Here is a 26,525-nt window from a genome sequence, read left to right as displayed (position 1 = left end):
ACAGGTATACATATTTTCAAATTAATTGCCAGAATTGAAGGATTTGGAGATGTCACACAAAATTTCAGAATCCCAGCTTCTCTTGAAAGATAAAAGATATGACTAGAGAGGCTCACATTCCGTGTTGCTTAGCTGTTTCTTTATCCTGGTTATGTGCTTGCCAGCTTGCATACCCTGTGACCTCCCCAAAAGCATGTTCAGGGCTTTAGCTCCCCTCTTGTATTGTTTTTTCTTAGGGTGAACAGGAAAGTTATTTCTTACTTATACCTTTTTCTTTCTTTAAGTGGGTCAGGGGGCAGGAAATGAAAGGAATATCAAGGAAGCCAGATGCCCCAAGAAAAAAAGGGAGAATAGGAGTATTTCTTCAGAAAATGAATATTTTTCCTATGCAAAGGAGGTCTATGTGGAAAGAATCAATTTTAATAACCATAAGAAGCCTCCATGGGAATTGTGGTGGTATGTGGTTTAGTCACTAAATTTTGTTTGACTCTTGTGACCCCCATGGACTGTAGCCCACTAGGCTTCTCTGTCCGTGGGACTTCCCAGACAACAATACTGGAATGAATTACCATTTCATTCTTTGGGGGATCTTCCTGACCCAGGGATCAAACCTGGGTCTCCTGCATTGCCAGCAGATTCTTTACTGACGGAGCCAGAATTAAGAAAAAAAAATGGTAATAATTTGTTTTTAAGTGGGAACAAATAAGTGATACTTTTGTGAAATGCAATTACATGTTAAATGTAAGACTGTTTTCACTTCACTCATTTGTATTACCTACTGACCCTGTAGGTATCTGAGTTTGTCTCCCTAGTTAGAAACATACCCAGAATAACACACATCATCCACCCAGCCCTAGTATGCCTGGGGGACAGTACCCAGCAAAGGCTACCTTGTCCAGCAGTTATTTTCTCCATTTCCCTTCTCCTCCTGCTCTGAGCAACGCTCTGCAAAGATAAGGGCAGCAGCTATAAACATTTCTGTTAACTAACTCCACTTCCCTTCCTCTCACACAGAGCCGCTCTCACCAGGCCCACAGTCTGGCAAAATGCCCACACTGAGAGATGGGACCTTCCTTTGCTAAGATGGTTTTACTCAATTCACAAGGTCACAGGCCTTCAATTACAGCTACAAACACTCAGGGCAGACCTCCAACCGTAGCTCGACCCCTGCAGGAAGAAGTGGATGACCTGTTCAAGACAGTAGCCAGACCTAACAGAAACATGTACTGTCTACTCAGAAGTCAGCAGCTGATCAGTAATTATGGGTGATGCCAGAAGTCGTCAAGCTCCCAATTTGGGGGGAAAAGAAAAGGAGTCTCTGATCAACCATGTTTTGAGTCAAATCTGCATCTCCAAGACCAATCAGTCTGGGACACAGATTGGTTGTTTAGCAAACATTTGCTGAATACAGAATGTGGCTCTACTCTCTCTGGCTTCTCAACAGGAATCTAACTCTCTGTTATTAGTTAGACCCGACTTCTAGTAATACTATTAATACTGCCTCGTCATATAGTCCACAAAGTGCTTCTACAAGAAGTACCTTACTTGACTCATTCAGGGAAACTGTGATGTAGGTACAGCTGGTTTTATAATAACACTTCCAATTTACAGAAGAAAAAATAGAATTCAAGAGAGCTTAAAGTGACTTCTTCAAGGTCAAAGAATGAGTTCTGGGGCTCATGTTTACTGTACTGTTATCCCAGCCACCATAAACTAGACATATGAGCAGGGAGATAACACTTAAAAGTGTGAATTATTACAACATTATAGATCTTTAGAGAGAAACAGATAGTATCTAAAACAGATGTTCTGTTAACAAAAGCAATATTAAACAACAAGGGAACGCAACTCAGGAAAAAGAAGTCAAGATTTTTTTTAATGTTTTTATATAGAAATATTTTACAAAGATTTTACAACATGGCAAATCATTACATCATACTGTAGAAAGAAGAAAAAGATTAAACCTCAAGAAAAGAGAAAGTGCTCAGTGCAATGTATTGCAGTCTCCATGAAAGTGCATGAATGGTTAGGGCAAGGCATGCCGCTGGCACTGGCATGCTGCAAAATGACTTGCAAAACAGCTTTGAAAAAATATATATATAAAAGGAGTTTTTCCCTCCATTTTTCTCAAAGACATTTGAAAGGGATACATTTATGAACAGTTTTGCTCTACGACTAGGTAAAAATAACTCCTGGGTACAAAACAGTAAAAGTAAAAACGTTCTACTGAGCATGTTAAAAGTAAACCAAATGATTTACAAAAACAAAACCTTTCCAAGTTTGGGCCTGCTTTCTACATTTAACTTGCCAACTCCCTCATGCTCCAAGGCAGAGATCCTGAAGGACAGTGGCATGAGTTAAGTCTGGATCTTGACCTTCATGTGACTTTTAACTTCCAGTTTCTATGGCCAAACTGCCGGCACGTTTGAAGTCCTCATGCCTTCACTGTATTATAAATCTACCCTATAGCTTTGCTTTTACCTGTAGCTTACACAATAGCCATTTTATGAAGTGCTACATATGCTTAATACAATATTTTGCCCTAGCTGATAAGAAAAATACAAAGGTGCTCTCTAAAGTTAAACCATAAACCCTATTAAAGAATTCTAGTTAAGTATTTCATTCCTCCACATATATGTCAATGCCTTAACAGCAACAGGACCAACGAGGATAATACTGGTTATCCAACTTTAATTTTCAAACTTGGAAGAGAATTCGTTTTTATAGTATAACTGAGAATAAGATTTTTTTTTTAAGTAAATTAACTAGACTTGAACAAGAGTGTTAAGGCAAACTGACATATCTGAATTCTAGTACAGATAATAAATATCTGCCAAAAAATAACTTAATTCACCTGACTAATCACTCTCCTATGGAAAATTTTACACTCTTATGAGAAATAGGGAAAGTCAGTGTTACTCTTCTAGTCTCTGTATTTAAACTGAGTTTCTCTTTCTCTATTTTTTTTCTATCCTTAAATATAAGGGAAATTAACCAGCTCATTTCTCCTGGCTTGTTTCCTAACTAGCTTTTGGCCCTCAAGGCATAGCTATGGTCAAACCAGAGAGAGACACCCAGCAATTTATTGGAATTCTGAAGAACAAAATATGCACATGTGCTCTACATAATCTAGTAACAGGGGCAGCAACAGCTGAACTGTCTTACACATCAGAAGTATTAGCTTGATCTGCATCTGTAACTTCTTTATCATCATGACCACAGGCAAAAAGCTGGGAGCCCAGAGTTTTCTGGGCAAATCGGAAATACATGACGTGGCCCATTGCCACAAAGGAGACTGAAATCAACACGAGCAAGCCAAAAGCTTCAGGGTTCGGAGCCAGGATGACCATGATGAAGTGCAGAAGGTCAAGAAGATAGTTCATGGAGTTCTGTACACCATTTATAATGCCTCTTTCAGATTCAACAACATTTTCTTGCAGCAACTGTGTCACAGTTAAATCAAAGGACCAAAGACCTAAAATAAAAGATATTTCTTAGAAACTTAATTTTAACTTAGAGCCATACATTTCAGAACTATACATTAAATATCTGTTGACATATACAAAATACATACTTAACTCTATTACCTTAAAGTCACCATATGTATATTTATCATAGCTGAGTTTTAGAGAATTATTTTTCATTAATAAATACTGTGCTATTACTGGTTTCAAGAAATTGTTTTTACAGCCATAAGAAATAATTCTTTTCTGTGATTATTCATACTCTGAAGGCAAAACTCTGAAATCAGAGACATAATAAATCCTATTATAATTACTAGTATTTTTAAAGTTTAAAATGAACGGACCTGATATATTGTTAGGTTTAAAGTGTAAGGAAACTTTAAGCCATTAATACATTTACTGCTTCAGTCCTAAAGCCCCTACAATAAAGCTGTCTTGCTTTAATATTAATATCCTTAATAAATTAATGAACTGCTGTGTATCACAAGATAAATATGGTTTCATTTCAAGAACGAATTCAGACAGAGTTAATTCATCAGTAGTCTATTAATGATTACTTAAACTTTCCTTTGTAAGAGGTTTTTACATTATGCTTCCTTTCAGGGCTATAAAAATCATTTGTTTGGCAAAGTATACAACAAAGAAACATCAGCTAGAGAAGACTTCTGAAGGATTTTTCTCTAACTATTGTGTCTTATTTTTTTAAATTTAAACCCCACTTTTTTTAACTTTATTGCATTGAACTATTTGCTAAATTACAGTCCTTTTGGTAGAGTTATAATAATAAAAAGGCTCTAAATTACTAAAAGTATAATTATTATTGATAATATCTTTTTAAAAATTAACTAAATTACATTAAAAGAGAAAGATATCCACTCAGTAAAAAGCTTCAAGCCCTAACCATGTTTTAGGAAAGTATATATACATACACACTCTACAAAATACAGGTTCTTTCAAACTATAAAGTTAAATTTTCATAATAAATGACTGGATTATACATAAGAATAAAGAGTGGATTTTGCTTAAATTAACATTCAGGGAATATTTTAGCCCAATTTCTGCTGAATTATCTGACCCTCCATTGCAAAAAGACACTTTAATTCATTAATATACAAAAGGAGACTTCTTACCGATTCTAGCAGCAATGACGCCTGCAAACAGCAGGCTGACAGAGATTATAGGCACGGATTTAGAACTCATCTCTGGGACAACACTAGCAGGAACAGACCCGTTTGACATGTGCGTATCAGTTGTAGAGATGATTTCAGGTATTTTTGTAGGTGTAACTGAAAGTGGTTCTGTTTGAATGAACCTAGTACGGATATCTTCAAAAGGTGAAACAGACAAGTCCAAGGGGCTTCCAGGCATGAACACGGAGATCACACACAAGATCAAACAGGAAAGCTGTGCGAGCCCTGAGATCAGACCAGTCCGAACCAGGCCACATCTTCGACGCAGCCACGTAAAAGCCACAGTTCCCATTATTCCAGTTATGGCTGATGCTCCCATCAAAATACTGAGGATGGACCCGCTCAGCCCCTGAGTGTAGGCGTACCCTGTAGTGATGCAGTCAAAGCCCAGGACAGTCATATAGAGGAAAGCAAGACCCATGCCCGCCAGAAACACAGACTGGTTGTAATAGGAGACCCATCCGTCTCGGAAAGTGCGGAAGGGCTCAGCCATCTGGGAGGCACAGCTTGGCTCTTGCTCATGTTCAAGTTCATGGATGTCAGGGTCTTTCTCACCCATTAGATGAGTTCCCTCCAGGGGTTTTGGCTCAGATTCTGTTAATAAAAGACATTATTATTTGAGGGAGGGGACATGGAAGAAAAAGCTAACTACCTTACTCAGTAATTTTCTTCTCCCCATTCCCTCACCTATGGAGGGCACACCCATGGACACCCTCGGCTACTACAATATAATATGTATTTTCTTGTACTCATCTAAGGATTTCAGCCAAGCAATAAACTCCAAGTACTTACATTATAAACAAAATACTATTGATACTTCTCCCCTCCCCATTCCCCCTGTCTCTCAGAATTATAATCCCACCAAAGTAAACAGCAGGAAAACTTAACAGATAAAATCTAATAATTGTCTGAGAAAAATACACAACCTTATGTCTGGGGCCCATTTAAGCTTCCATTTGCTCAGAAGCCTAACTTCCTCCTCTCTTCTTGAAAAATGCCCACCCTCATATCCTCACTCTCTTCCACTGTCCCACAAATGGCAGGCAACTCCCTTCTTTACAGACTTCTAGGAATTCTCTTCTCCTTCCCCCCAGTGTTCCTCCCATTACCATGCCCAACTCTGCCCATCCCCCAATTAATTGCCCCTCTGTGCCTGCTATTCACATTAAGAAAAAGGGCCAGAGGTCCCATTCCAACCCCTTGAGGTTCAACCCAGATTTGTTCCACAGATCCTCAAAAGACTGGGTTTTAACTTATTACCATGTTGATATAGTTAACCTCATGCAGACCATCAATAATAACTAAACCTGACATAAATTCACATGTATTTTGGTCTCAACCAACATACAAGATCTGCAAATAAAATCAAAATAAGATCAAAATAAAGGGATCGAACATTTTGTTGAGTTTACCTTTGTATAAATTCAGTCGTTTCAACTCAGTTTCCTCTTTAGGAGGAGCCTTCACAGCTAGAGCAGGGGTTTTCTGGTAAACCTTCCAGAGCAGAAAGTATTCCACACACATGGATACCAAATTCCATGCCGAAATGAAACCACAGCCAATGACTGTAGAGCCAAATGTCATAATCTGGCCAACAGCCATGGGGGCCAAGATGTTGGTTAACTGGTCAATCCTTCGTATTGTAGCATTCATATCTACAGAGATAGGTGAAAAAGGCAGGTAAGTGTGCAAATCTATCAAAGAGAGACTGCCCACGTACATAACGCAACTCATAAATCAAGTGTATTGATTCCTAAGATGTAAATTTCTAAAAGCACTCTGCAAGCAAACTATTTTGTTAGAAAATCAATTGCTGTTTGGAGCAAGTCACATTAAACTTGCCTCAAAAATCATGATTCTCTAGGATTATGTAAGTTAGTCTAACATCAGCTCTTTTAAAATGAATTCAATAGTAACTCTATATTCATTTATTTCAACAAGCATTTATTTAATGCTTATCGTGAGTTAGGCTATGACAAAAAATGAATACGCTTCCCATCTTCATGAAGTTTATACTCACATGGGAAAACAAAGACAGTCAACAAGCATATAAATACACAGCAAGTCAGATGTTCATTAAAGACTAGAGTGAAAAATAATGCAAAAGAAGGGCATAGAGAGTGCTCAGGGGAAGGGGGAAACTTCAGTCCTATGTATGGTAAGGTCAGGGAAGAACTCACGGAAAAAAAGAGAACATCATAGCAAAGGCATGAAGCAACAGGAGGTAAAAGAGTGAGTCCTGTGGGTATTAGGGAAAAGACGATCCCAGGCCAAGGCAAGTGCAAAAATCCTGGAACAGGAGGAGCATGCCCACAGGAACAGTGAGGACAGTAAGACTGCAGCAGAATGAGGAAGGGAGAGGATAAGAGATGAGGTCAGAGAGGGACGGACTGGCCCAATCATGCAGGATCTTACCCCACTACTTGGAAATCAATTTTTATGCCGGATGACTCAGGAAACCTTTCGAAGCTAATGAACAGAGAGGTGGTACCACATGACTTGTATTTTTAAAGGTTCATTTTGGCTGCTGTGATAAGAAAACAGCGTGCAGTGTGTGTGTGTGTGTGCGTGGGTCAGGTTGGGGTGTAGACAACAGTGGAGCCAAGGAGACAGGTGGGAGACGACGGAGGGGGAGCAAGACAGTAAGAGTGGAAACAGAGAAACAGACACTGGATATAATCTAAAGGAGAATCAGGAAGACTTGAAACAGATTAGATATGGTATGAGAGAGAAAGAGAGGAATTACAGATGACTCTAAAGTTTTCATACTGAGCAACAATTGGAAGGACAGAGTTTCCACTTACCGAGAAAGGGAAGACTTCAGAAGAATCAGGTTTGGACAAAAGAATAAGCATTTGCTTCTAGAGATGTTGATTTCTCTAAGTCGACTGACATTCAAGAGGCTCTGTCAAGCAGACAATTAAACATAAAGGTCTGGAGTCCAGAGAAGAAGTAGGTACCAGATCTGCGAGTCACCACCAGCTGCTTGATTTTTAAACCAAAGACACTGGAGGTGACCGAGAGAGTGAGTATAGACGGATAAGGTCTGAGGACTGAGTCTATATTCAGAGGTCAGGAAGATGAAGAGGAACGAGCAAAAGAGGAGAAAAACCAGGAGAGTGTAGTGTCCTAAGCCAAGAGGGAGCAATGTTTCAAAGAGGAGGAAGTGATCAATTGGCAATCAATGCCGTTAAGTCAAGAAAGATGAGCACTGAGAAGCATCTCTAGACAGGTCACATGGAAGGTTCTGAGGACCTTAAAAAGAATAGTTCTGGTGAGCAATAAGGGCAAATGCCTGATTGAAGCTGGTTAAAGAGGTTGGTGCCGACTCCAGGGGACACCATTTCTATCATATTCTAAGTGAGTGGCACCATCCAGCTTCACAATGTGAAAGTTGCCCCCGCTCCCCCCCACCCCACCCAGCCCCGGTATTATGGAAAGCAAGGCCCCAACCAAGCAAAGGAATTGGAAAGAGTGAACACAGATATTTCTTTTGGTTAAGTTTTGTTCAAAAGGAGAATAAAGAAATGGGAGTGATAGAGGGGGTAAAGAAGGGCATTTTTAAGATAAGCAAAGTTACAGCATGTTTATATGCTAATGTGAATGATTCAGTAGATGAGAAAGGACAGAATTGAGTCTACTGCACAAGCTGCAGAGCTGTTCTTAGATAGGACCACAAGCAATTCAGGAGTGTAGGTCATGTGAACGGCTGTAGGTGCAAGTGGGAAGAGAGACGTGAAGATGGGAGCACGTGAAAATCCTCTTCTCATTTTCCCACTTTCTCAGGAGAATGCAAGACAAGGTCATCAGCGAAAGTGAGGATGGGAGAGGCGGTACTGAATGTATGAGGAAAAAGTGAGACACAGTCCTTTAGGACAGTGGGAGGAGGAAGGGGCCAGAGGCAATTGTATGATCACACAGCAGCATGAAAGGGCTGGCTTGAACCCAGTGGTCATGAACTTTAAGCGAGAGCAGTGAGCAAAATTGTGCATTTTTTTTTTCACCAGCCATGTGCTACCATGGAGAGTTGGATTTAAGCAGGATCTTAGGAAAGGAAAAGAACAAAAGAAGAGGAGGCCAAGTGAGCTGAGGGTGTATACTAGGAGGTGTTCATATGGTTGGAACCACTGAGTTTGGAATTTAAACTGGGTAAGGAGAGGAGACCAGAGAAGGCAATGGCACCCCACTCCAGTACTCTTGCTTGGAAAATCCCATGGACAGAGGAGCCAGGTAGGCTGCAGTCCATGGGGCCGCTAAGAGTCGGACATGACTGAGCGACTTCACTTTCACCTTTCACTTTCATGAATTGGAGAAGGAAATGGCAACCCACTCCAATGTTCTTGCCTGGAGAATCCCAGGGATGGCAGAGCCTGGCGGACTGCCGTCTATGGGGTTGCACAGAGTCAGGCACGACTGAAGTGACTTAGCAGCAGCAGCAGCAGCAAGGAGAGGAGACAAGAGGGGGTCACGAGCAGTGGAAAGGTACTGGAATCGATGACTTGTAGGTGCCAATGAGGCTGGAGCACTGCTGTGGCTGGGGAACCAGGAGGAGGGAGCTGATAAGGCAGGAGGTATAGTTCAAGTCTTGGATGCCAAAGATTGAGATTAGCGAAGGGGAGGGTTTCGCAGTGATAACAAGGTCTTTGGGTATGACCATGGGAACATACAGCTGAGTTAGAGTGGAGGACGAGATGCATAAAGGAGAGGAAATCAAGAAAATAACCTACTTTCTCATTTTCTATCTCACAGAGTGAAAACTGAGAAAGTTCTTATCAATCACGTGGGGCACCTTGGAAAAGCATTATGTGACTAATTGGCACATTAACAGAAAACTGTCATTATTCTTTCTCGCACTCTTCCTGGTCCTCAACTGCCTTCCAATTAGTCCTATGCATGCAGAACACCTGCATGATAACAGGAGAACTTTGACATATTTCACCTTTCACTTGAGAAGCAAAGGCAGTTTTCATCGATCTTATACATAACCAATTTTGCAGAGGCCTCATTAACTTCCATCTGCCCCTGCTAATAATTTCCTAACATGGAAACGTAGGATTGCTCCTAATAACTCAATAACTTGAATTCAAAAATCAAATACTAATGAAAACATACACTTGGATCTGAAGGCCTCAGAACAACAATGAAATTTAACTAAAATGATTTGTTACTTTTTTACTACCTCCCTTTTCAAGTGCTCATGAAACTTCCTAATGCCACCAATTTCTTTTCTTTATTATCAAAATTTAGAAACTTCTATCTAAGGAAGCTAATAATGTTTAGATGTAATGTAGTATCAGAAAAGAGATTTCATTTTTCTGAAGTAGAATTAATTAAATAATTTTTGAAACAGACCTAACCATTTTACTGGTAACAGGCTAGAGAAGAACTGGTCCTCTCAATGTGCAAACATACTCTTTTTCACAGGCTTGTATTGATTCTTATGCAAACACACAAAAGTGTGCTCATTTAATTTCAATTAACTGTTTTCAGCTGCAGCTGTGACAGAGCAGGACATCAGTAACTACTTGCTGTTATAAAGGATATATATCTCATAGAATAATAAAGAACAGATTTGCTGAGCAAATAGCACCTCGCAGGTTTGTCTACCTCAAATATGAAATCAATTTTCAGTCAATGGAGTTCAAACAAGAAATGTATCTACCTTACTTGATCAAGCCAACCAGCAGATGTTTCTCTGGAATGATGGACAAGAAAAATCTCAGACACTATGAACAAAAAGTGATTAACAAAGGAAATGAAGAAGGAAATAAAACAACAGATGGAATAAAAAGTCAGGGAAAGGAAGTGAGTTTCAAACAGATTTGACAGGCTAAGGGTCATGGCTCAAGAGAAGGCTTTAATTAGACACTAACTAACTAAAGTACTTAGATAAATTAGTTGACAGATTAATTAACAGTATGTATGTGGAAAAAGAGTACCTTTTCTGGAGCTGTCTAAACTGGATGGTAACAACTATATTTTGACCTGATGCACTGAAATTATAAAACTTTTCAACCTTCCAGGGAACATCTCTCTTGTTCTTTACCCTCAGTGATAAAACTTCCACTTTTATAAACTACTCTGAAAACAAGAAACATTGGGATGTGGGATTGGGAACAATTAGCTTCCAGCTGACAACCCTCCCTCTTAATGGGCACACTCTTACCCCATCACATACACTTTACAACATACACACACACACACGTGTGCGATGCACATGCGTTCAGTTGGTCCTGCCCAGTCTCCCACTTGGTTTCTAACAGTCTTTGCCAGCAACCTCAAAGATCGGCCTGCATGAACATAAATTACTCCTGCCTGGAACAGATGTGCATCTGTGCACAGAGACACAAAACCAGAGGTAGCACAGGCGGCAGGTGGAGTCCCCTCCTAGTGTACTTTTCCCCTTTCTCTTCTATTTTTCCTTTACCCTCCTCTTTTTTTATCTTTTCTGTATCTCTGACTTACAGCAGGAATAGTACCAAAATCCATGGTGAGAGCCTTGCTGATCCCCAGCATGGAATAATTATCTGCTCCTATTTTGAAGGACCGTTTTTAATTAGTTTTTAAACAAATATGGAGGTCAAAACTTGAGGAAAAACAACACGGAGAGCTTCTTTAGGCTCTATCCTGTACTTGCAGCTGAATTTGAAACAGCACCACTTCCTAAACTAATCCACAGTGGACAAGAGTTCAACAGGCAGCTTCCTTCCTTTTTTAAACTCGAGAAACTCCAGAAAAGGGAAAGGGAAAGGGAAGTCGCTCAGTCGTGTCTGACTCTTAGCAACCTCATGGACTGCAGCCTACCAGGCTCCTCCGTCCATGGGATTTTCCAGGCAAGAGTACTGGAGTGGGGTGCCAGAAAATAGACTGGTTAGCCCAGATTCTTCCATTATGCAATAATTCCTCAAATAAAGAAAGACAGCTGAGAAGTGGCCAGTCGTATTTTTGTTGTTTTCCTGGAATATCACTTTATAGTCAGAAAGGTCCCAGAAAGTTACATGGGATCTTTGCTTTGTTATTTATTTATTTATTTATGTAGATATTTAGCACAAATGAACCGTGAACTTCCTGATGTTCAAGCTGGTTTTAGAAAAGGCAGAGGAACCAGAGATCAAATTGCCAACATCCGCTAGATCATAGAAAAATCAAGAGAGTTCCAGAAAAACATCTATTTCTGCTTTATTGACTATGCCAAAGCTTTTGACTGTGTGGATCACAATAAACTGTGGAAAATTCTGAAAGAGATGGGAATACCAGACCACCTGACCTGCCTCTTGAGAAATTTGTATGCAGGTCAGGAAGCAACAGTTAGAACTGGACATGGAACAACAGACTGGTTCCAAATAGGAAAAGGAGTTCGTCAAGGCTGTGTATTGTTACCCTGTTTATTTAACTTATATGCAGAGTACATCATGAGAAATGCTGGGCTGGAAGAAACACAAGCTGGAATCAAGATTGCCGGAGAAATATCAATAACCTCAGATATGCAGATGACACCACCCTTATGGCAGAAAGTGAAGAGGAACTCAAAAGCCTCTTGATGAAAGTGAAAGTGGAAAGTGAAAAAGTTGGCTTAAAGCTCAACATTCAGAAAACAAAGATCATGGCATCTGGTCCCACCACTTCATGGGAAATAGATGGGGAAACAGTGGAAACAGTGTCAGACTTTATTTTTCTGGGCTCCAAAATCACTACAGATGGTGACTGCAGCCATGAAATTAAAAGACGCTTACTCCTTGGAAGGAAAGTTATGACCAACCTAGATAGCATATTCAAAAGCAGAGACATTACTTTGCCAACAAAGGTCCGTCTAGTCAAGGCTATGGTTTTTCCTGTGGTCATGTATGGATGTGAGAGTTGGACTGTGAAGAAGGCTGAGTGCCAAAGAATTGATGCTTTTGAACTGTGGTGTTGGAGAAGACTCTTGAGAGTCCCTTGGACTGCCAGGAGATCCAACCAGTCCATTCTGAAGGAGATCAGCCCTGGGATTTCTTTGGAAGGAATGATGCTAAAGCTGAAACTCCAGTACTTTGGCCACCTCATGCAAAGAGTTGATTCATTGGAAAAGACCCTGATGCTGGGAGGGATTGGGGGCAGGAGGAGAAGGGGAAGACAGAGGATGAGCTGGCTGGATGGCATCACTGACTCGATGGACGTGAGTCTCGGTGAACTCTGGGAGTTGGTGATGAACAGGGAGGCCTGGCGTGCTGCGATTCATGGGGTCGCAAAGAGTCGGACATGACTGAGTGACCGATCTGATCTGATGTGAAAGATTCTGAGTAACTTTCTCTTTACTCGGGGCTTTTTTTTTTTTTTTTCCCCAATTATAGACTCTACACACTTCACAGAGTCAGCATGAGTTAAAAAATTCACATATGAGAAAGAAAATCATCTTAAAAACTAACTTTTCCCCCAAATACATTTCAACAGATATATGTGATCTATTTTTAAAACATATCCTTTCGTACCCTTTGAATTTCAGAACATGGACATACGTTACATCCTTAAAACAACACACTGAAAGAGAAAGAAAATAACAGGGAAAAATACCCTAAAAAGGACAAAATCTTATCTTTTAATTCTATGTGACAAAAAGAGATATGGAATTATTTCCTATTAGTAAATGATCATAGGAAGAAAAATCAATGAGAATCACTACTTTAGCTCCAGAGAGAATTTTCTGCAATACAGGCTTTCCTGTGCTAAATTCATCTTCCATACTCACTGACCTCTAAAATCACCGTGGTATCTCTATCTGAAGCAGTGTTATTACTGCTATCACAAAGTGATGACTTAAGCAAATCCTTCTTTTTCTTCATGTAGACCTTTCACAGATTTTGTTCCCTTTCTCTCAACTATTTTTTTTAAACCACATGTCTAGTCAAACAAAGTTGCTTGCTAACCCCAGCCTCTGTGTCCTGGGATAAGCCACTAAAGTGATCAGGAATGGTCTTGTCAGTCAGGGTGGTTGGCAATGAGTTTGTGATACCCATTAATCTCAGTGACTAGCAGAGCTGACCCAGCTGACCTGATGGGTAAATAAGTGTGCATTCCTCCTTTACTCGGCACGATTTCAATCCATCTGTGTCTGGGTGCTCTATGCAGTAGGAGGTAAGTAGGGAATATTGAGTAAGTAGGTTACTCTAAGCCCAGGTGTTACTGATGTAATGGATATACTGCTCTGTAAGCACCCTTCAGCCTTTGTTTGCCCTCCTGTACATTTCCAATGGACAACTAAAATGCAAGCTTTGTAAGACCTACATTCTATCCTCTACTTCTTTAGTCTTCAAAACAGCAGTTACAGTGCATCATACATAATGTAATAAAAGTTATCAACTATAACTTTAAAGTTGAAGGAATTAACTTCTAGAGTCTATCCTAGAATTGTGTGTGTGTGTGCTGCATATTCAGTCATGTTCGACTCTTCGCCACCCCATGGGCTGTTGTGTTCCAGGCTCCTCTGTCCACGGAGTTTCCCGGGCAAGAATACTGGAGCAGATTGCCATTTCCTTCTGCAGGGGATACTCCTGACCAGGAATTGAACCCACATCTCTCGCATCTCCCGCATTGGTAGGAGGGTTCTTTACCAGCTGAGCCACATATTTGTTTCTATTTGTTTGGATAAAAGTAATATCCACAATATGACCAATAGGTACTGGTAATAATAACCATAGTATAATGATAAAATTCATGTCAGATATTCACTGTTTTAAGTATTAGAAAGAAAAAGCTCAAAAGAAATATTCTTCTATTTGCCAGGTTTTCATAGAATAAAAGAGAAGGTCACTAGCCTATAAATTAGCTTCTTAACAGTGAGATACATCTTTGTGCTAAGATTGATAATGTAAGAAAAAGACTATTCTTTCAGTTTATTATTCCTTAAAATTACTCATAAAAAAAGGCTTAAGCCTCAGTTATTACCACTGATTTAAAGTGAATCCTAATATAAACCATTTGGTAGAAAGAGAAAAGCAAATTACCTGCTAATCTGCCTCTGTCTCCTCCTGCAACAACCACAATCCAATCCCTTTGGATTGTGATTGCAGTAGCAGTACTGGCCAAGTTTGCAATATTTGCAATCGTGATGATCAAGATATAGCATGAAGTCTAAGGAATTACAGGAAAAACATTAAAATGTCAGTGTTACTACACTGTACCGACTGGTCTTTGGTAGCATAATAAAATTTTTATTTTAACTTAATTTCATAAATTATAAAAAAAATCATCTTACTTGTAGACATGAAACTATAAGATAGCAGTGGTCAAGTTAAAGGGCATAATATCTTTCTAATCCGTATCTTCTGTGGTACAAAAACATATTGAGTGCTTGGTCACATCTGACTCTTTGTGACCCATGGACTGTAGTCTGCCAGGCTCCTCTGTCCATGGACTTCTCCAGGCAAGAATACTGACATGGGTTGCCATTTCCTACTTCAGGGGATCTTCCCAACCCAGGGATCAAAGCACATCTGCGTTTCCTGCTTTGGCAAGTGGATACTTTGCCAATGAGCTACCTGGGAAGCCCCATCCGTAGTATACATGATACAAAAGAGTCATATGCACATTTATATGACCTAGTTATCACAGTGTTAACCTCAGGGTAGTTTTTAATTCCTCCCATAAATATGTCCTTTGGAAGAAACATTGAAGGGGAAGTGAAAAGTCTTGCATTCAAATCAGTGTTCTGACATTTTCCAGTTGCATGACCACAGGCAATCAGCTAACATCACCTTGCCTCATTTTTTCATCAACAAAATAAAGGGAATAGAGTAGAAGATTTCTTGTCCATCTAGCTTTGGAACTCTACAATATCAATTCAAATATACCTAAGATTTACTAGTGACACCAAATGTATTGTTTTCCACTACACCCATTTCTGTGCTCTTTTCTGTCAAGCTATCATGAGATTAAAGTGTAAGAAGTTATCTACTCACGTCCTCAAATACAAATACCAATTATTATTGGAGGACCACAATCATGACTGATTTATATATATGGATAACATTTCTTATATGGTGTGAACAAATTATAGGTTAATACTAATGATCTGAAAGCTAGCAACTGGATTATGTAATAAACTCTTTGAACTGCCATTAAAACAAAAAAGGAAAAAAAACCAATAGAACAAAATTTAAATTCAAACAACACATAATGAATGCCTGTTATGGGCAAAAAAAACCCAAACAAAAGTGGTAGGGGATATTAAAGTAACATGGATCACAGCCTTGTCTAACTCAACGAAACTATGAGATTAAAATTAACAGGGCTTATTTGCAAAAGACATTCCCTAGCCTTGAGAGTTTTCCTCTTTTATCACTAACAGATACATCAATTTTCTGCCATCAAAAATCTTGTTGAGAACTTACAAGAACCCATCCATGGTACATAGTCAGAAGCTCGTTCTTATGTAGGAAAACCATCATCAGGATGATTCCACACAGGATGACCGAAACATTCTGGATCACCAGTGAAGTCTGGGCCACTACACAGAAGGAGAAACAAAGTGTTCACACACCAAAGCATCTCAACGGAGCTGTTTTCATCCATGCATCACTGTTCTACTGTATTAATGCATATGCAAATTACAAGAAATGAAAACATTCCTACCTGAACTATTTCTAGCAGGACCCAGCATATCACGTCAGACCAGTAAAACTTGCAGACAGAATAAAGAAGTACTTCTCATTTTCCCTGATAAAGCCACTCATAACGACCGTATTTTCATTTATTTTCTTGAAAGTATACTGTCATAAACAGAACTATATTAGATAAACAAGACCCACGTCTCAGCCCTTTGTAGCTTAGGCAAAACTAAGAACGTGGAAGAAGCTAAGGAAGAGGTCATGAAATTCATAACCTCCTAGATGGTGGGCTGAATTTGATAAGATGGTACGGATGAGTAGGAAAGACATATAAAAAATTGCCAAGAATAAGGCAGCAGTGTGTTCCTTTTAGAACACTAAAGCTATTTGCTTTGCTATGAAATTCTAAACTACACCTTTCCTCAGAGAAAATGCCAATTTTCTGAGAGTGAGGCATCCGAGTAGACAAAGAGCTGACACAAGGATGGGTCAGGATACCAGGAAAGGACACCATGGAGTCTTTCCTTTGCCGCTCACTACACAGATGATCTAGGGCAGCATACTTAAACTCTTGTGTCTGTGTCTATAAAGTGAGGATATAATACACATCTATCTGCCTTCCTTACTTTATGGGGTCATTATGATGCTCAAATAAAATACTCATGAAAGCACTCTGAAAAACACAGAGGGCTGTATATGAAAGGTATGATTATAGCTCTTGCCTTTAAGGACAGTAAAGCTCATTCTGGCTTAGAAGGTTATATCAAAGCCTCGAGACAAAACAAACTGCTTTCTGAAATTAGTTTGAAATAAAATCCCAACATATAAGTCATCCTTTTATTGTACAAGGCTTAAATACCAACTGAATGAGATTTTTGGCTTTCAGAACCCCACAGACCACAGGAAGGGTACACAAATGAACAGATAATTGTAAGAGCATAAGTGAGATAGTAACTAAGCTGTAATGAGAGTGCAGAAAAAACAGTGTCTCTAGCTAACTCAGCCTAGAGACATCAAAGATTTTCATGGAGGCAGACACATGAGTTGATTACATCGGGTAAGTGCAAGATTGCTATCCCACCGAACTCCTCTTCATCCAACTCAACATTCTTTCCTAACTTACAATTTCAGTGTTCAACAATCATAAGATTAAAGGTCTCTATATATAACATTCCCATGCCCCTATGTATAATGATGTAAATAACTGGGAATTTTTTTTCTAGGATACAAAACCTTTTTTTATATGTTCTTTGGTCTGTTGATTCTCAAAATAAAATAATGTCCATCTTGGCCATTTTACTAATAGCATCAAGTCCTAGAATTTGATAATCCAGTTGCTCTTTAACCAAGGGCAGTCATCCTGCATTGAAAGAAACAGATACCTCAATCTTTCCCCAATGACTAAGACAGACATGGCCAGGTCTTAGCATTATCAACTGAATAATTCTGGGAAATTCTGCCCTGAATTATTATCCAAATTGCCCTTATATTCTGAATAACTGAACTGTTCTCTTTCTTATACAATACTTAATGATTTCAGGATTAATGCTCTAGATTAATGTCAGTATACTATCATTTCTTTTTTCTTAAAAAATTAATAATTCAGCTGTGATCAGATACTCTTTTTTAAACCCATTGTTTCCATTTCCCCTAAACACCCGCCTATATGAAACATAGTACCCCAGAAAACAGATGTTAAAGCTGTCCCAGGAACATTATATTAAGTGAACTCCAATGCAAGTCCTGGTTAAAAAGATGCCAGAGTTAAGTAAACTTTTAATGTTTAACATGGTTCACAGAAAAGTGCTATGATGTTAATCATTAACATTTGTAATTTATGAACAGCCAAAAAAGATACCTCCCCAAATCTGTAAACTCAATATCCTGATATCCCATCTTTCTGCGGGAGTCCCAGGACCCTCCAAGCAGGGGTGCTGCCCCTGAGCACCCTACCACCCAGGCAGGGGCTGCAGAGGTTCAGTGGGTGAGTCCCAGTGGCTTCTCTCTAGGGCAGGCACTGGTCCCATGAACACAGAGGCTCCCATGACACCACTCACCTTTCAGTCTGGCATTCTTATCCACCCAGTCGCCAATGATGGCTCCTAGGACCAGCACCGAGCCTGCCACCACCAGCCCGTAGACCGCCGTCAAGAGCAGGCTGTTTCCGTAGAGCTCCACCAGGAACACAGAGACCGCGAAGTGCCACATCCGGTCCCCCTGGAAACAGGACAGGAGAACAGGTGCTGACAGATTCGGGCGGTGGGGGTTTCTAGCCAATTACACTCAAAAAATCGTTTCCCTAACAAAAGAGCATTTTCCGACTCTATCAGGAGATTTTCAAAGTCAACAATTCCTCTATGGATTGAACGTGGTCAGGTGTTAAAACTGTTCATCCAGGCACAGCGGAAAATATTCCTGCCCAATGACTAGGTAAACCTGAGAGAAAAAGCATATTAATGAAACAAACATACTTATCATTCCAGAAAAGCATAGTTTCCAAGTTCAAGAAGGTTTTTTTGAGATAAAACCTGTTCCCTTTTTTTTTAATCAGGTTTCTAGCCAGGCCTGGGATTGAGAGGCATAAAAGAGTTTGCTACTGAACCAGAATGAAACTACAGTATCGTAGTTTACAAACATCAGTATGCCTTGGATGTCAAGTAAAAGCTAGTTTCCCAACTTGTACATGGTAAGAATGCACTACATTACCTTTCAAGTTTCTTTTACCTATAACATTCTAAAATCCATGTTCTACTTCAGAAATAAATTTCAAAGACATAAAACATCAGGACAATCAAAAAGATGAAGTTAATACTTTCAAATTCTGGCACCATATGAAGATGTCAGAAATAAATACATAAATAATTTAACTTTTTGACATAGATGAGTTTTAAAAGGGAAAAAAAAAAACAGAAAAACTATTTCTTCTCTCCAGAGTATACAGGAAATGCTGGAATTCACTGCTGCAAAATAAGTAACAGAAACTTTTAAATGAGTTGAGCAAATTAATGTGTAAGAAGTCTAAAATGGACTTTATTATGAGTTTTTAGGCCCCACTGCTGACTTGTAAGGTTAACCTAAACCAGGACAATAATGTTCTATCATAACCTATCACTATGAGGAATCACTACAGGAAAATAAATTCCCAGGCTAGCCTCCACAGTTACGGATTGGAAGTAGTACTACACTCCTAGTTCTTTCCAACGTCTTAACATCCTCTCAACAAATTTAGTGTATAAGGAGCAATGTATTATCCTGCTATGTCGTATGATTTTAAACATTTAATAAAGCCAAGACAACAATCTGATGCATCCCAAGTTAAATGGAAGCGCATATTGTAGCAAACATTTACAATAAACTTCATATAGACCAGTATTTCTCAAACGGGGGTGAACCTCCAGGGATTGCTTAGCAATGTCTGGATCTATTTTGGGTTGTTACAACTGTGAGGGTGGGTTTACTACTGGCATCTACAGTCCCTACAACAAAGAATTAATCAGGCCAAGACATCAATAGTGCCAAGGTACAGAAGCTTTGGTGTAGAGGATTATGAACATTATTTAGAACCACAGCTCAAAGTTAACCTAAGAGTAGGGTCTTGAGGGATGGGGTGAACCAGTAAACATCCAGACAAGTAAACATCTGGAAACCAGTGGAAGCACCGTGTTTGAAAGACTGATTCTCACTTGATGGTCTGGGATGTGAGCTCTAGCACAAGCCTCAGCACAGGGCAAAAGCCCAGACTAGAAGCACAGCAAATAACTGTGGAATCAGCAAAGAAATGGATGCGCGGTGAATCCTGGCTGTAAATGAGTACAGAGTAAGACTAATTCATCAACCATAATGTTCTGGTACATTAGATTTGTTACATGAATGTTCAAGAAGTTTGAGGTTTAATTAGAACCATAATTCGTATTTCTCATACAGCTTTTTAAAGTTTGCTTTGATAATGGAAAATTTCTTCCACTTAAGTAGGAATAACATTTCAAATACCATTATACTAAATGACTAAAAATATACGATACAGCTTGTTTGAAAACAATAAAAAGACAATTTTACATTAAGATAAAAATGTCAATAAGAGTAACAAATTAACCTATTTTCTTAACCTTTAACATGAGAAGTAAATTTATATTTGATTAGAAGAAAATGGGATGAGGAGAGCAGAGGTGCTTTATCCTAATCTCCATCCTCTAAAAAGATAAAAACACATAAATGCCTCAAATGATAGCCTGCCTCCATGAGAGAATTTATCATAAAGAATAAGAAATATTATTCCTATTGCTTCTTTCTTTCCTTTCGTACAGTTACTCCATTGAAGAACGGTTGACTTACTATGCTGTGCTGGTTTCTGGTGTACAGCATAGTGATTCAGTTACACATTCTTTTTCACGTTCTTTTCCATTATGGTTTATCACAGGATTTTGAATACAGTTCCCCGTGCTATACAGTAGGTGCTTCTTCCTTTCTTTGTTGTTTTACTTCTATATTTTTTTCCAAAAGAATTTGTTTAGGTTTTTTTAAAGCAGGACTTTGAAACAAGTGCCACAAAAGTTTTCTCTCTTGCCTCCTCCTTGATGGAGAAGAATAAAACTTCTCCACTTGCTCCAATTTCCAAAGGCTCAGGCTTTAAGAAGTAACAGGCTCAATATTCACAAAGCCCAAGAATCAGGTAAAGTCTCTGTAAATATTGACCAAGCGAGCTCTCAGGCCCACCCATCCATTCTTTCCTAACCTCCATTTCCTGCCCTCCCACAAGCTCTCATCATACTTTGAGGATTTGTTTACATGTTCATCTACATCCAGTGCACTGAGCCAAAGGCCAAATGAATGTCATTATTGCACTGAATACTTTTTGAGAGGCTACTATGTACCCAACCACACTGCTGCTGCTGCTAAGTCGCTTCAGTCGTGTCCGACTCTGTGCGACCCCATAGACGGCAGCCCACCAGGCTCCGCCGTCCCTGGGATTCTCCAGGCAAGAACACTGGAGTGGGTTGCCATTTCCTTCTCCAATGCATGAAAGTGAAAAGTCAAAGTGAGATCACTCAGTCGTGTCCGACTCTTAGCTACCCCATGGACTGCAGCCCACCAGGCTCCTCCGTCCATGGGATTTTCCAGGCAAGAGTACTGGAGTGGGGTGCCATTGCCTTCTCCGAACCATACTGAAGGCACTAGAAATTCAGCAGTACACAAAAATCAAGATCTATGTTCATGCTGCTTGCATCCCAGTGAACAGAGACCTAAAGCAAACCCAGAGTAGGCCAGGTGGTATAAATGCTACATGGAAAAATAAAGTAGGGTGGGGCAGGAAGGTGGCATTTTGCATGAAGCATACCTATGAGTAGAAACCCAAGGAATTAAGAGCCGGCACCATGCAGACATCTGGCACATAAATGGAGACAGTCCATAGCATGATGCATAAGATAGTAACACTGGCCACCCTTTTTCACCGCCTTACACTGTTAAGTTATCTTTTTATAATTAGATACATTGTTTAAAACCCGTACCAAATTATTTCATAGGTTCCTTGAAAACAGGATTCGCTTCTTACCATATTTTGTATTCTGATAGCATAGAGTAAAATATATTGATCCACTGGCAGAAAGAAATGAAGTCAGAAACAAAAAGCATTCAACCTCAAACAAATCTAACCCAATATAACCTTCTACCCTAACACCTATATACTCAGTGTACAGGAAACCACGGGCAATGGATAGACAGATTTGTACACATGTGCATACATATATTTTGTTGGAATAAAACCAGGCAAAGCGTCAAACAGGAGACAACACTCAAAAGGCAGAATTATCTAGCATTAGAGAGCATTCCTTTTTTGCACTCTTCTGCACCAAGAAGTGAAAATCCACTAAACCGTACATGGCTGTAATTGCTGTGTCTTGTTTTAATCCAAGTTTCCCACAAGAACTCCTTTTGCTCAATTATCTTTAAGACTGGAGTAAGCATCTGTCATTTTTCTTGTGTTTTGTATGACAAAAAACAAATCCTCCTGGAACAATCACAGTTCCACTCTTTTGGCAAATCTGACCTGTCAACCTACTAACGAAAGGTCATATAAATCTAAAACTTGATCAGTATTTGGAAGTTAGGCATCTTCTTCGCCTAAGAGATAGGTCCAGATCACAAGATAAGAATTTCAGACACTTACGTCCATCACGTAACACTTTTTTAAAAAAATACTCAATACTACTGAATTAAATTGGAAGAATAATTTAATTGGATTTAAATTAATTAAGGGCAGTTTCACTCGATTTCTACTTAGAATCATCAGTTACCGGAAATGGAACTCAGGCCAAGTCTACTTTGTTTACATGTATTTGCAGAGTCATCCCTGTCTAAGCCTCTGGGGAGATAGAAGCTGGCCTTTCTAAAAAGCCATCTTTGAACTGCTCTTTCTTAAAGAGCTGATAACCTAGCTTAATAATTTCCCAAGGGCATGGGTACAGATTTCCTCATACTATAGTTTGCATTCACGTCTTAAGGATGATCCAATAGAAGTTTCCACTTTAAAAAGAAAATAGCATTCACAAAATTTATTCTCAAAATTCATTCTCCTTACTTACAGTTCTGTAAAACAGAAACTTATGGTTCTGTAACTATCACACATGACACATGAATAGAATATACTCAGATTTATTGCTTTAAACAATAAGACCAATTGTTTAAAAGATTTTAATCACCAAAGTGATTTAATAATCAAAAAGACATCTATCATCCTTCGGGGATTATTCTTTGAGGTCAGGGGGTGTTGGTGAAAGAACCCAGGCCCACGAAAACACTGGGACTCTTCCAAGACCATGTAAGAAGTCAGAGGGCGACTTAATCAGCTGCTCATTTTCACTGGATGATGGCTTTTAAGATAGACTGAGATGTCTCACATATATCTAGCTACAGATAACATTTGAAAAGACCAGAATTTTCATCTCTCAGATATTTGTTATTGGGGTCCATCATATTTACATTAATCTTAGAACTGCTATTTTTAGCCTGTTAGTCACGCCATTATTCTACTGTATTTTCATAGTGTGGTATGCTGGAACTTATCTTAACAAAAGAAAATAAACAAATACCTTAAAATATGTAAAAGCAGAAAGTAATATCAATGAGACATTCATCCATTCTTGGTAGCAGATATTACCATTTATTAAGCCTTGTAAGGCAAAATACAATACAAGTAATGAAGATAATCCTGCCCTTTTTAATCCTGTCTTTGGATAGCTGTTGGTCTACATAAAGTATGATAACCTAACAATTAAGTAGCATTCACTAACACCTATGGGAAAACATCTTTGGTGAAAATAACTTAGAGCATGTGTGTTCAATTGATTTCTTCAGGTGCATGACAAAACTGGAAGGTGGCTTAATACAACTGGCCCAAATGAAAGGAAACAAGAAATTGTGCAAGTATGTTGTAAGAATTACTGTAAATCATCACTTACCCAAGTAGACAGAGAATGACCAAGGTAGAGAAGGAATTTTGCAGAGGTCAGGTAGTTTGCTAAGGATCCTGCAAAGATACACAGTGGGGAGATAAAAAGCGTAGTCACCTGAGTGAACTGAGGTTGGAATATTCATTCATTTGCTCTTATTAAATACAATAATTAAAAATTGCTTTGTGGGGCAAACCATGTAGATTTCATCAAGTCACCTGGAAACTGGTGGGTAAATGAAAAGTTCAGCATGAGGTCAATTATTATTGGTCAATACCTGCAAAACTTCACATACAGTGAAGAAAGCTCTTGTTTCAACAGTCTTAAACTCCATTCTATTTTTAACAAGGCAATCCAAACTGTCCAGTCGATTCCATCCTCGTTTGTGTGCAAACTCCTTTCCCAAACCTTGAAATTCCTTTCTTCCTTAACCTCCACCAAAACATGAGTCAAAAGAGCTGCTAAGCACGCTGGTTAACAGCTGAGCCACATTCCTCCAAAACCTGCGTGGAGCTGCCGGTCTCCAACGAACCAGTTTCTACCCCAAGCGTGGGCTCTACTCACCACAGCATCCTCCCTGACGGCTCTGCTCTCTTGTCCTGGTCATGACACCCGACGCCCCCCGCTTGTTCTTCTGCTGTTCCTGCTGCTCCTGCTGAGGTGTTTGTCAACAGGAGTGCAAGAAACTGAAGAAAGCACCGCCGAAAATACAACAGCTCTGTGCAAAAAGCCTCTGACGACGACTATGATAAAAACAAAAAGGAAAACGGCCGGGGGTCTTCTTTTAGTCTTCCTTCCAAACTTAGCTAACACTGTAGCTGAAGTTGGAAAGGCAAAGCCTTATGGAAGCGGGTGGGAGGCTCAACAGGCCGTCCGAGGCGAGTTGGGAGCCCTGCGCCGCCGCCGCCGCCGCCGCGGGCCGGGCCTGGGCCGCCACTTATACGGGGACGGGGGCGGAGCTCCGGCCGCCGCCGCGGCGCTAGGCCAGGCGCCCCGCAGCCTTCCACGCCCTTCCTAGAGTCGCCGCCTACCCGCCGCCCTAGGGTCCGTCTGGCCGCAAACGACCCGCGGGCCTGGGAGCGCTTTCGCCGGACGAGCTGTGCTCGCCGGGTTACCCGCCCTCCGGGAGCCAGCCGGCTGGGCGGTGTTGGGGGAGGCGAGAGCCAAGGCCCGGGCCGCGGCTGCGGAGCCGCGCTTCGCACCGGCGGCCTGGTCGGTCGCGGAGCGGGCTGCCGCCGACGGTCGACAGTCGTCGTGCAAAGCGCCAGTCGGCTTGGAGGTGTTGGGGAAACATCCTTTTTTTTTTTAACGAAAATCATTTTTAATATAGATAAATAAATAGAATCCGTGTCACAGAGGCCGTTTTCCTGGCCTTGCCGTTCCGGCCCTCCTGCTGGCAGAGAATGTCTTTCCTTCCCAGGACCTCATGGCGGGGCTTCCCTCAAAGAACTAGAATCAAAGGGCAGGAAGGGGCGCCGGGATCAGAGTCCAGCCCTCTTCAGAGGAGTAAACGGAGCCTTTGGAAAGGTGAAGTCCCGAAACGACGTAGGGACCCAGCCCCAGCCCAGAGCTAGGGGCTCCATGTCCTTCTGGAGAAGCAACCAGGAGGAAGCACCCGAGCACTTCCTTTACCAACAAGCTTGCTTCTGTCTCAGCGCCCCCTGAGCCCTGCCCGCACCCACATGGCCATTCCCCATCTCTCCTCCAAGTGGCCCAGGATGGGACAGGCAGTTACCAGGAATACCGGTTATCCCAGTTGTGTCCCTGTCCAGATAAAGCCATTCGGTGGCCTCCTGGAGGGGCCAGTGAAAAACTTTAAAGAACACCAGACTTGACCCTCTCTTGACTTTTCCACACCCCCTTCCACCACCTCTCTGCCAAAATCCCTGGAGCCCCTAAAACCCCCAGGTTAAACTTACCCTTCTCAGTCTCGCCGAAACCTGGGGACTGGACCCTACACATTGAAACTCCAGCCAGATTCCACTCCCCGCAAAGGCCAGACTGCCACCCAGTAGTGAAAGGAGACACAAGTGAATATGTATGTGCCCTGTATCTAGACTCTCAGTCAAGAGCCCCAGAGGTCGGCGGGGCGGGGTGCAGCTGAACTGCGTTGGGATGTGGTCTGGAGGTCAGAGATAGGTGATTTACAGTTTAGCTGCTGCTCTTAACTGCCTTTGTCCTTTTCAAGCCCTCTTTTTCCCCGTTTCTTTCACAACACTTGCAAGTCCTTTCTCTTCACTCCTAGAGAGGTTTTGGTTTGTCTTCTAAAGTTGGAAAATAGGGTAATGTACCCACACGTCCTTGAGAAGTAAACCAAGGCACCCTCATATGAGGCACATGCAGAAGAAGGGAACCGAGGAATCAAACACCTTCCACATTATGGCAGTCTCTTCCAGGAGATAAATTTTGTTGATAGGTCCTCAAACAAGGCACCAGAGATTCACCGCAGTCTCTCAGCAATGAGGACCCCCAAGTGCTTTACATTAATTTGTACTTGCCACAAGACAAGTATGTTGTGCTGCCCCCAACTTCCAGGTAGCTTAAAGGAGATTCGGTTGGTTAAAAAAAAAAAAATTACTTCCGGCCCACACTGTCTGAGAAATGTTTGTTGGAATAGTAGCTAAGTCATGCACATTTCACAATGTGAGGCAGAGACTCTGTTTTCCATCGTCATCAAGGAGTCCTCAGAAGTCAAAAAACGAGAGAATGGGGGCAAAAAGAAGAGGCGAGAGACTACCGTGAAGCATGTGGATAAGAAATTTGGAAAGAAAACAGGCAAGATCTGTAACACCACAGCTACAACCAGTTCTTACTAGTGGAAATGGTTAAGATAATTAGTTG

At 40.5% G+C, this 26,525-nt stretch overlaps 1 protein-coding gene across 1 annotated transcript; it reads right to left on the bottom strand.

The window, feature by feature from the left end:
• Positions 1-1,849: 1,849 nt before the first annotated feature.
• On the bottom strand, positions 1,850-24,600 carry SLC40A1 (solute carrier family 40 member 1). Its single transcript, XM_061433100.1, has 8 exons — positions 24,249-24,600; positions 23,694-23,761; positions 18,294-18,453; positions 16,021-16,136; positions 14,635-14,761; positions 6,067-6,309; positions 4,595-5,248; positions 1,850-3,475 (listed from the first exon to the last, which is right to left on the bottom strand). Exons 1-8 carry the CDS (start codon positions 24,289-24,291, stop codon positions 3,162-3,164), a joined length of 1,725 nt encoding a protein of 574 aa, XP_061289084.1. The 5' UTR covers positions 24,292-24,600; the 3' UTR covers positions 1,850-3,161.
• Positions 24,601-26,525: the final 1,925 nt, after the last annotated feature.

Source organism: Bos javanicus, chromosome 2 (assembly GCF_032452875.1).
Source record: "Bos javanicus breed banteng chromosome 2, ARS-OSU_banteng_1.0, whole genome shotgun sequence".
NCBI lineage: Eukaryota > Metazoa > Chordata > Mammalia > Artiodactyla > Bovidae > Bos > Bos javanicus.
The sequence above is the reverse complement of the archived record's forward strand: the minus strand, read 5'-3'. Positions and strand labels throughout refer to the sequence as shown.

Excerpts from the sequence above, each read along its gene's own strand:
- SLC40A1 (XM_061433100.1), bottom strand. The coding sequence starts at position 24,291 with ATGACCAGGACAAGAGAGCAGAGCCGTCAGGGAGGATGCTGTG. Across the intron at positions 14,762-16,020 it reads TGTACCATGGATGGGTTCTT|ACTTCATGCTATATCTTGAT; the intron begins GTAAGTTCTCAA and ends GTAATTCCTTAG. Across the intron at positions 6,310-14,634 it reads AGACAGAGGCAGATTAGCAG|ATATGAATGCTACAATACGA; the intron begins GTAATTTGCTTT and ends CTATCTCTGTAG.